This window comes from Nyctibius grandis, chromosome Z, assembly GCF_013368605.1.
Source record: "Nyctibius grandis isolate bNycGra1 chromosome Z, bNycGra1.pri, whole genome shotgun sequence".
Taxonomy (NCBI): Eukaryota; Metazoa; Chordata; class Aves; order Nyctibiiformes; family Nyctibiidae; genus Nyctibius; species Nyctibius grandis.
The window spans coordinates 97,952,981-97,963,306 of record NC_090695.1 but is presented as its reverse complement, the minus strand read 5'-3'; the positions used below and the strand labels follow the sequence as shown (position 1 = coordinate 97,963,306).

Sequence of the window (10,326 nt, the reverse complement as noted above, 5' to 3'; positions counted from 1 at the left end):
CGGCACGGGACGGCAGCAGGACTGGCGTTGGTTGTTCTCTGTTTTTCGGCGGATTTTCGCGCCTTTGTGTCTTTTATTTTTATTCTTCTAGATTTTTTTTTATTTTTTAAATCTTTTTCTCGCTCTTCGGGCGCCCGCGGAAGGGTGCGCGGCTCCCGCCGCTCCGCCCGGGCCCGTCCTCGCCCCCGGGGCGGCTCTACCCCTCGCCCCCTGTCCCCCCCCTTCCCGCAGCCACCAATGCTCAACATGACCGAGGAGCACGACAAAGCGCTGGAGGCTCCGTGCAGCCCCGCGGGCACCACCAGCTCCATGTCCCACGTGGACTCGGACTCCGACTCGCCGCTCTCCCCCGCCGGCTCCGAGGGTCTGGGCTGCGCCCCCGCGCCCGCCCCGCGCCCGCCCGGCGCCGCACCGCTCGGCCCCAAGGTGGACGCGGCCGAGGTGGACGAGCGCTTCCCCGCCTGCATCCGCGACGCCGTCTCGCAGGTGCTGAAGGGCTACGACTGGAGCCTGGTGCCGATGCCCGTCCGCGGCAACGGATCGCTCAAGGCCAAGCCGCACGTCAAGCGGCCCATGAACGCCTTCATGGTGTGGGCGCAGGCCGCCCGCAGGAAGCTGGCCGACCAGTACCCGCATCTGCACAACGCCGAGCTCAGCAAGACCCTGGGCAAGCTCTGGCGGTGAGTCCCGCGCCGCGCATCCCCCCTGCGGGGCTCCGCTCCGCGCCGCGCATCCCCCCCACGGGGCACCGCTGCGCTCCGCGCCGGGCTCCGGACCCCGCTCGCTGCGGGGCTGGACCGGCGGGACCCCCGCGGGCTGCGCGGGGAGGCGGCGGGGGCTTTGCCTCGGGGCGCACGGCTGGATTCCCCTTCCCATCACTTTTTTTTAATTTTTTTTAATCTTCATTTATTTTTTGGGCCGGCCGTGCCCGCGGGGGATTCTTGAAGCGTTTCAAACTGAAGTGCAGAAATCCCCCAGAGCAGCGTGTCGGCACCGTGCGAAGGACACGCCGGTCCCTGCTCCGAAGAAGCCCCCGTGGAGGGGCCTGGGCGCCCGCGGCCGCAGCGGGCTCGGCCGGTGGGTCCTGCCCCAGCGCTGGGTCACGCGTGGGCTGTCCCTGCTCCATCACTGCGATGTGCAGCCCGGGCCCTTTCCTCTCCTGGCCGGGGTTTCCCATGTCCCCATCCCCAGGAGACTGAGACTTTTTAAAATTGCTTCTTTTACAATGTTTTTTTCTGAAAGTTTTTTGTCTTGGCTGGCTTGCTTGCTGCTTAACAAGCTGTAACACCAAACAAGCCGATTTTTAGCAGTTATTTTAATCTACTTGCTGATTTCCCTTCTTAGCTGCGTGCTTGCATGCTTAGCGCTGCCCACCGATGCGAACTTTTTTTGCTGGGCGACATCTGAGTGCGCTTGGCTTTCCCAGGCTCTGCGACGAGCCACGTTTTACCGTGTGGTATATTCAGTCGCGTCTGGCTGTACCAAACTTACAGCTTTCCTACCTTCTTGGGCCAGCGATGCTCTCGCTGCGGTTTGAGACTCTCCAAGAGTTTGCAAAGAGAGGTCCGGGCAGGGGAGTTTTGAAAGAAATAATCCCCTCGCTGTTGCCTTCGTAGTTTCTTTGTAAGCACCCAACAAAACTGGAAATGGGCAGCGTAGTTTGTTGCGGTGAGGGGGTGGCATTTGTAGGACAAACATAGGAATAATATTTGGCAAAGGCATTTAAAATGGGGCCAGGGGATTTTGTTTTGCCCGCTTGTTGATATCTGTAGCAATTGGTGTCTTTTGCGCCTCTATAGTTGGTATTTTAATGCAGTTTTGCAATATAGTTTAGCTCTTCTTTTGCCACGGCCAATTTGTTTTGTAGTTAACTTTCTGGTTGCTCAAATCAGTGTATGGGAAGTGGGGATATGAGCCTGACAATAGGCTGAAAACTTCTAAGGAAAAGATATTAATTTTCGATTATTTTTTTTCCCTCCTCCTTATTTAAAAAAAAATAAAAATCCATCCCAAACCAGTTTGTTAAGCGAAAATGAGAAACGTCCCTTTGTGGAAGAAGCTGAGCGGCTCAGGGTCCAGCACAAAAAGGATCACCCGGATTATAAATACCAGCCACGGAGGAGAAAAAGTGTAAAAGCCGGGCAGAGCGACTCCGACTCCGGAGCCGAGCTCAACCACCACGCGGGCACGCAGATCTACAAAGCGGACAGTGGGCTGGGAGGCATGGCCGATTCCCACCACCACGGCGATCACACAGGTAAAGGGCCTCCGCGGGCAAAAAAATCTGCGGGTCCCGGGCGCGTTGGTTTGGGACATGAACCCGCTGGTGGGGACAGGCTCGTGTGCTCCCCGGATGAATATCAGTGGGATTGGGACCATCCAAAAGCAGGAGTCGTTGCCCCAAGAGCTGTGGTTTTGCACCACGTTGTGAACATGGCCACGGTTTTCTTTAGTAAATGCTTATAGAGCTGACTGTGCAATAGGAAACCCCCAAAGCGCAGGGACCCCTGTTTCTTAGCTCGCCTGGGAGCAGGGGGGATTAATTGTGAGCTGATAAGGGTTAATAATCTGTTGGCCAAGCGAAGAGTGCCTGGGGGAGCGGGTCCTGGAGATGTGGCTTCCCCCCGAAGCTCCCCGCTTCTCGGCAGCACTGCGAATTGGCACGGGGTGCGTGTTGACAGATTCCAGGAGGATTGCGAACGTCCTGCAGCTTCAGACGCGTCTGCGCTCTCGCCCAGCCTGGCTGGGGATCCCGGCCCACTCTGCCGGGATGGCTTCTCTGCCTCTGGGACAGCCGGGCTGGCTTCAGGCTGCCTGTGGGGAGAGGCTGAGCGGGTCCCTCCGCATCCACCCCCTGGTTCTGCTTCCCAGGCGAGGGGGGGTTTGTGCAGCTGGACGTGTCCTGCCATCTCCCAGATTATCCTGATGGACGCAGCGTGCTCCCCGGCTTCTCCCCGCTGTGAACCATCACCCACACGGGTAGTTTACCCCAGCCGAGGGCATGGTCGCAGGGGGACATCAGCCACCTTCCACACAGGGCTGTAGATTTAAATCCCCCTTCCCCTCTTGCAGTAAGAAGCGGCAGAAATGTGCATTTTTTTTTTTTTTTATCCTTCTTGAAGGAGTCTGTTGTTTTGCGGGCACTCTTGTTAAAGCCTTACTGTCCCTTCATCCCCAGGCCAGACCCACGGGCCACCCACCCCACCCACCACCCCCAAAACCGACCTCCACCATGGCAGCAAGCAGGAGCTGAAGCACGAGGGCCGCCGCCTCGTGGAGAGCGGCCGCCAGAACATCGACTTCAGCAACGTGGACATCTCAGAGTTGAGCAGCGAGGTCATCAACAACATGGAGACCTTCGACGTGCACGAGTTTGACCAGTACCTGCCGCTCAACGGCCACGCCGCCATGCCGGCCGACCACGGCCCCAACGCCGCTGCTGGCTCCTACGGCGCGTCCTACTCCCACTCGGCCACGGGCACCGGAGGGACCAACCAGGTCTGGACTCACAAAAGCCCGGCCTCGGCGTCGCCGTCGTCCACCGACTCGGGCCAGCAAAGGCCGCACATCAAAACGGAGCAGCTGAGCCCCAGCCACTACAGCGACCAGTCCCACGGCTCCCCCGCGCACTCCGACTACGGCTCCTACAGTGCCCAGGCGTGTGCCACCACCGCCTCCACCGCCACGGCCGCCGCCTCCTTCTCCAGCTCCCAGTGCGACTACACGGACCTCCAGAGCTCCAACTACTACAACCCCTACCCCGGCTACCCCTCCAGCATTTACCAGTATCCCTATTTCCACTCCTCCCGCCGTCCCTACGCGACGCCCATCCTCAATGGCTTGTCCATCCCGCCGGCCCACAGCCCCACCGCTAACTGGGACCAGCCGGTCTATACAACCCTGACGAGGCCTTAAAGGATGCGCGGAGCCCCCGAGGGCTTCCCCGACATATGCACTAATGAAGGAATGAAGACGAAGAGCGTGGGAGTGCCGTGATAGTTTCCGAAGTGCCTCCTGAGCCACTGGGAACTCTGCTCGTTGCGACTGGATGTCCCCTTGCTTCAAAACTCTCCAAAAGGACAGAGCTCTATTTTTCTTTAATTAATACAATTAAAAAAAAAATTTAGAAAAATAATTAAAAAAAAAAGAAAAGGACCAGCAATTCCTTTTGAGTAAATGAAGGACAAAACCATTCGACTCCTCTGTGAGGACTGAACTGAACTTACTCGTCGTGGAAGTTGACAAGTGCAAAAGTGGAGCAGGGGGGTGGGAAGGGGGGGAAGAAAAAAAAAAAAGCTGTTTGAGACTTTAAGGGTCTATTGCAATGTGAGGAACGGACCAACCTTGAGGGCAAGAACTCACTCGGACCAACGCGGATGAAACCCGAAAACCCGGCTATTCCGTGGAACAATCTCGTGGGAACAAACGAGTCTGGTGGGACCAACCAATTAAATGTCTGAAGTGTTTGTTTTTTTAGTCAAGAGTTCTTCTAAGCAAGGTTTGGCTGTAATTAACATTTTGTTTTGTTTTTTGGAAGCTTAAAGTGTTTTGTTTTTTTTTTTTAAAATCTGTTAAATATGTATTTATGTTCTGTATTATTTTGTCTTTTAATTAATGAAGTAATTTTGTGCAAAAAAGTAGAATTTTAAAAGATTTTAAAGATGGGGTGGGGAGGGAGCATAAAAATAGTGGAGATGATACAATAAAATGGTGTTATGAGTCTATAGATTTTCGTTGGGTTTGGGGTTTTTTTGTTTTGAACCGCTGCAGCAGTCGTGTTTGAGAGAGGGCCTGAACGAATCTGCCCATCGCAGACCTGGTCCCCAACGGGAAACTCAACCGGGAATGTAAAATAACGAGGGGGGGAAAAGTTACTAATTAAATGGGGAGGCTAAAACGATTGCAAAAAGGAGCAGGTGATTTTTCTGGCTACCTGCTTTCGGGCGCTAAAATTGGATTTAAGGCATTGCAGAGTCTTTGTACACTTTCAGAACCAGGACTACTTTATAGAAGATGTAATTTAATGAGAAATTATCAACTTCTGCTTTGATTTTGGCTTCTAGGGACCAGATATCATCCATCAAGCTGTGAAACTAAAATCTTCTCCACTAAAAAAAATTTTTAGGTACTTAGTTTTAGACTAATATTTCATTGATATATTTCTACTTCTTCCATTGTATGCTGAGCATATAATAACCATCTATTTTATGGTAACTTGTGCCTTTAAAAACTTTGTAAATCTAAAAACACATTTCAGAGGTTATCATCTTTTTACCTTTTCTATGTTTCCTACTCTTTTTCTAAAAATATTTTTTTGCATATTTCCTTTTGGGGACGTGGGGGTGGGGGAAAATACAGAAAACTCATTTTTATGCAATCTATTTTTCTGTATAAAGTTTGAGAGATGTTGGCTGTTACTTATCTGTTCTCTTCACTAGCTTCTGACTAAGCAATGCTAACTTTTGTACAGATCAATTTGATAAAATTAAAAATTGCTTTTTATCAAGTACGTGTTATGTTTTCTTTCTGCTTGAGCCTGTTTCTGGGCTGAAAAGAAACGCAGAGAACAGCTTTGAAAGAGACAGGCTGTTCAGAATGAAATATTTTCATCCAGGTTTTCTCTGTTCTCCTAATATTTCATTTGGTTGTTTTTTTTCCTTGCTCCCTTTCCCTGTACTTAAACGCTGTCTTACTATGAGATTTTTAATTTATCTTTTTTTACTTCCTCGAGAAGTATATTTCCACACCCGTAATCCCAAGGATTTCATAGGATTTCATTGAGACTGCTCACATGGGTGAGGGTTTGCGAGGTCAGACTGTGCATGGTTTTAGACCAAGTTCATTTTGTTCTGTACGGCACGTAGGAATTTCACAGCAACACATTCTGTTTTCTGGTTGGCAGAGCCCTTGTAAATACCTCTTAATTATGATAGCAACAAAATTATATGTTGCATGTAGTGGTTTTTTTTTTTTTTTAAATGCAGTCATTAAAATAGTTACATTTGTGACTTTTTTTTTTCTTATATAAACTAAGTTGCAGTTTGGCTTCACCAGTTCAGACAAACCAGTGCAAGATTTTCAGGCTGGGCCTTAATTGGGACGAATGGGATGGGATTGGGGAAATTCAGCCGTCCCTGCCTGGGAAACGCGCTCAGGACTCGGTTGTGGTGCAGCACTGTGGAAAATGTTTTTAACATGGGGAAAATAAATGTGATGACAATTAATGAAGCTCAAGAACATTAACAAAGTCTGAACAACAGAGTCCCAATGCAAATGTGCTGTTCGCGGGGCCTGCCAAGAGCTATCTTGCCAGAGCGCCTGTAACGGGACACCATTTTCTCTGCGCTCATTTACAAAACTGCTGGCAAAATGACTTTATTACGCTCTAAGCCAAAGCTGCAGAATAACTTTCAGAGGAGACTTTCTTTCCTCCTTTCCCCTCCCTCCAGTTACAGTACAAGTTTCAAGTCTTATCCTAACTCATGCTCGAAAAAGAAACGTGTTTTGGCTTTGTTCTGCGTGTTGAAGTACGGCTTCCCCTCCAGAGTCACACACCTTGGGGGAAAAAAATAAGAAAAAAAGAGCGAGGTGTGAATGTGAGTGCTGCTTATCTCTTCTTTCTTCTTCATGTTTAATAGCAAAGCTCACAGGGACTGTGCTGATCCCTGGATTCATCTTTAAAACAGAGTTAAAATGTTGTATTGTAAATCACGCAAAAATACTGAAATTAAAAGTTTCACCGAGGCGCCTCTGGCTCATGGGAGAGTGCGACGGGGGTCTGTGCACCCAGCAGGACGGGTCCCAGTTTCAGGCTTGGGGAACGCTACCCAGCTCTTCCCTCTCTCCTTTTTCTTCTCCCAGGGGACTGTCCCAGCACAGGGTGAACCACAGCGAGCGCAGTGTCCTTGGGGAGGCCGAGAGCCGCCGGGCCTTCGTGCTGCGGGAGGCCTGGGCAGCCGCAGGGCCCCAGGCCACGGGGAAACGCACACCCAAAACACGCAGATTTTTAAATCCATTTGCTTTTGGCCATATTGCCACTTGTTTTTGCTTTCTACAAGCTTTGCAAAATCAAGTCAGATTTTACTGCTATTTGCAGCAGCGAAGCGCTGTAGGTCTGTGCCATTCAGTAGGTACACGCGATGACGTAGGCCCTGCAGACCCCTCTGCAGCAGCTCCCGTTTGAATGGCTGATGCTGAATGGTGACATTCAACTTTTTTTTATCGCCCTCAGGGTCGGGGATACTCGCTGCACATTTGCCGTGGAGTAAAATCCGAAGACATTACAAACTGGATGTTCAGGAAGGTGATAGGCAGGTAAAATGCCTGAATAACCCAGTGGCTCAGGTTTTAGGGTGCGCTGGAAATTTCTAAGAGCACCAGAAGTTCATTCCCCACGCCTAGATTTACACTTAAACATACAAGTCTCCCATTTCATTTCCCGAGGAGAAAAGCACTGATCAGGGGCACAGTTCCTATGCAGAGAAGAGCGTTTTGATTTGAAATTAATGCTGTTTGTATAAATGCATTTTCATGCGTTGTCCTTTTCTTCTCTTTTATGTGTAGATGTCGTCTACAGAAAGAGAAGTGATTTTCCATGAGCCGAGCGTCTTCCTGACGTGAATGGCAGCATTGTGTGCCCCGAGCTCGGCTCTGACGGCTCTTGTGTTGGCGTGAATCTGGAATGTCTCCGCAGAAGTCAATGAGATCAGGTGAAACCAAGGCCGGCTTTTGACCCCTGGCTGTCAACAAGAAAGGGTTCTCAAGATAATTGCAGGAATACACAAGTGATAAAAGTTCCTCTTTTTTATTTTTAGTGCAGAGAATAATGAATGTTGCTATTTATCTGAGTGAGTTGCTCAGAAGGTGCTGTTTAGTTAGAAAGAGGAAATTAATTTTATAGACCGTATCCACATTCCTTCTGCATGGTGGAAAAAGAAAAAGTCCCTTCCCATCCTCCTTATTATACTTTTTCCTGGAGTGATATCAACTTTTGTTACACATTTTTTACAGTTGGGTATTAAGTTTATGGCAAAGAAATTCTTAAATGGCATTTCTATGGCAGCGTTCAGCTTTAATAAACCTCTGCGTGGGTATATCCCTGCTCCCTGGCTATGCATCGACCCCGGCACGTCTGGCTTCCCCAGCTGGGCACGCCAGGGCCAACCTGCAGCTCTGCTCTGAGAGATGTGAGAGCTGTTTGGAGTACGTGGTGTGTAAGTGCCAGGAGCACGGCAAAAGCTGCTTGGAGATGTGTGGGCAGATGCTGCAGTGACCCTGGTAGAGCAGAGCTGCGCTGCCGTGCAAAGCTGGAGAGATTTTGGGAGTGGGAGCAGTGGCGTGTGTGCCCGTGGGAAGGCTCGGTGGCCACGGGAACTGCTGGGACAAGGCTAGGTGAGCTGAGGAGGTGCCACGGTGAGCACAGCATGGCACAGCCCCGGTCCCCAGGGAGTCAACTCCAATATTCCCCTGTTTTCAGCCTTCAAGAGCATAAGGTTGGGTCCAGTTGATTTAGGGCTTTTTTAAGTCTGAAGGCAAATTCTTAAGCATGAATTCAGCAGCAGAAGGGCTCCAAACTCCCTGTCTGGGGGGTGGGAGTGAAAGCAGGGAGCTTCACATCAACTCCTGACCACTCCATGAGCGATGCACAGAGGAACCCCAGCTTCCAAGACAGACAATGCCCCATACCTCACCACTGCTCCGCTCTTCCTTGGAGACCCTGCAGTGCTCCACAAGGTTTTTTTGGGGTTCATCACATGGCACCCTAATTAACGAAGTGAAGGGAGCCGCACAGGACCGTGGGAGTCAGGGAGAGCCAGCCCAGCCCCTGTCCCGTCTCCTCCGCCACCACCCAGCTGAGCTGGGGGGTGTCATTTTAAGTTCACTTTATGCATATTATACGCAGGAATTAAGGATGGCACCAAGTGGTGAAGGGTGAGGCTTGGGGAGGGGAAGCCATTTCCCAAATGAGTCAGCAGGAGCCAAAAATAGTCCCCCCCGAGCCCAAACCACAGAAAACAGTGCTGATTATAAACGGCTTCGTTCTCCTGCCATCCTGCAACCCCAGCCCACGCCGGAGCCGCAGAGGTTGTAGGGCAATCCCTGTGGTGTGGTGCGATGGTGTGTGATGCGATGCGGTGTGATGCAGTGCCATGCTGTGTGATGCAGTGCCATGTGGTGCGATGCAGGGGCTGCTCCCTGACAGCGATCGTGGGTTTTCGGGACTGACAGCCTGTCAGTCAGCCCAGGTGGCTCGTGCTGGGTCTCGGGCCATGGGGTTTCTGTCGCAGTCGAGGAGCTTTGCGCCGTATTTGCAGAGAAGTGCAGAATTCAGCAGTGGGGCTGTGGCTGGAGTGGCGGCTGGTTTTGTAGCTTAGGTGGAAAGTGAGTATTTTTGTGCAGAACCTTGTTGCACGAGGAGGGAAACAGCAGACAACGTCTTTCTGTAAAACCACGCTGTCTGTACTGAAAAAAACAGTTTCAACAGGGCTCAGAAAACAAACCTACCCCGGCTGCCGCTGCAGCCTACCAGTGGTGCTGCCCTCAGGAGAGCCACTGCCATGGGACAGGAGTCACGGGGGGGTGGCTCTTGCCACCAGCCCGGGGGCTCTTGCTCAGAAATGGTTTGGCACTTGGATAAACACGGTGGGTGCTGCCGAAAGTGGGGCTCTGCCCTCCCCAGGCTTGGACGAGCTGCCGGCATTCCTGCTGACCCCTATTAAGCCGCTCCCATATGGCCGCGGAGCTCAGCCATGCACAGTGTGTCACTGGCTTAACTGGAGTGTTGGTTTTGACCTGATTTAGTGAAGCCCATGCAGAAAAAAAAAAAAGCCAGTTGGACACACTTATTCAGGTTTAAAAGCCGGCTTCTTTCAGTTTATCTTAAACCAATTAGGAATGAAAACCAAGCCACTCCTAATCCAAAATAAGAGGGTGTCTGTCCCTGCCTCCGCCACCGGCTCCCGGGGCTGTGTTGGTTTAGGGAAAGCGATGCAAAGCTGCTGGCCTGGGTGGGCAAGCGCGGCCCGGGCGGGGGCAACGGCACCGCACACCCGTCCCGCCGCGGCCCCGCAGCCCGGCCGCGCTCGCTGCCATCGGCTCCTGCTCCCCGTGTTTGTTTGTGGATGTGTGCGCAGGCAATATTGTGACTGCCAGAGACGCGATATCGAAACATTTACCCAAACCCCCTCTGCCTGCCTTTCTCCTCCCCTCGCTTGTCCCCCTCCTCCTCCTCCTCCTTTTTTTTTTTGTGTGTGATGTGTCTGAATTCCCAACGTAGCGATGGAGGTCTTCGCCCAGCAAAGGGTTAAGCATTTTGAAAGGTCTTGT

The 10,326-nt window shown here is 51.5% G+C and overlaps 1 protein-coding gene across 1 annotated transcript; it reads left to right on the top strand.

The window, feature by feature from the left end:
- Nucleotides 1–5,509, top strand: SOX8 (SRY-box transcription factor 8). Its single transcript, XM_068422863.1, has 3 exons — nt 1–680; nt 2,019–2,257; nt 3,179–5,509. The coding sequence occupies exons 1-3, from the start codon at nt 238–240 to the stop codon at nt 3,913–3,915; spliced, it is 1,419 nt and encodes a 472-aa protein (XP_068278964.1). The 5' UTR covers nt 1–237; the 3' UTR covers nt 3,916–5,509.
- Nucleotides 5,510–10,326: the final 4,817 nt, after the last annotated feature.

What these genes read in the sequence shown, in the direction of transcription:
- SOX8 (XM_068422863.1), top strand. Translation starts at nt 238, where the DNA reads ATGCTCAACATGACCGAGGAGCACGACAAAGCGCTGGAGGCTCCGTGC. An exon ending in ACCCTGGGCAAGCTCTGGCG is followed by an intron (nt 681 to 2,018) that starts GTGAGTCCCGCG and finishes ATCCCAAACCAG; the next exon opens with TTTGTTAAGCGAAAATGAGA. An exon ending in CCACCACGGCGATCACACAG is followed by an intron (nt 2,258 to 3,178) that starts GTAAAGGGCCTC and finishes CTTCATCCCCAG; the next exon opens with GCCAGACCCACGGGCCACCC.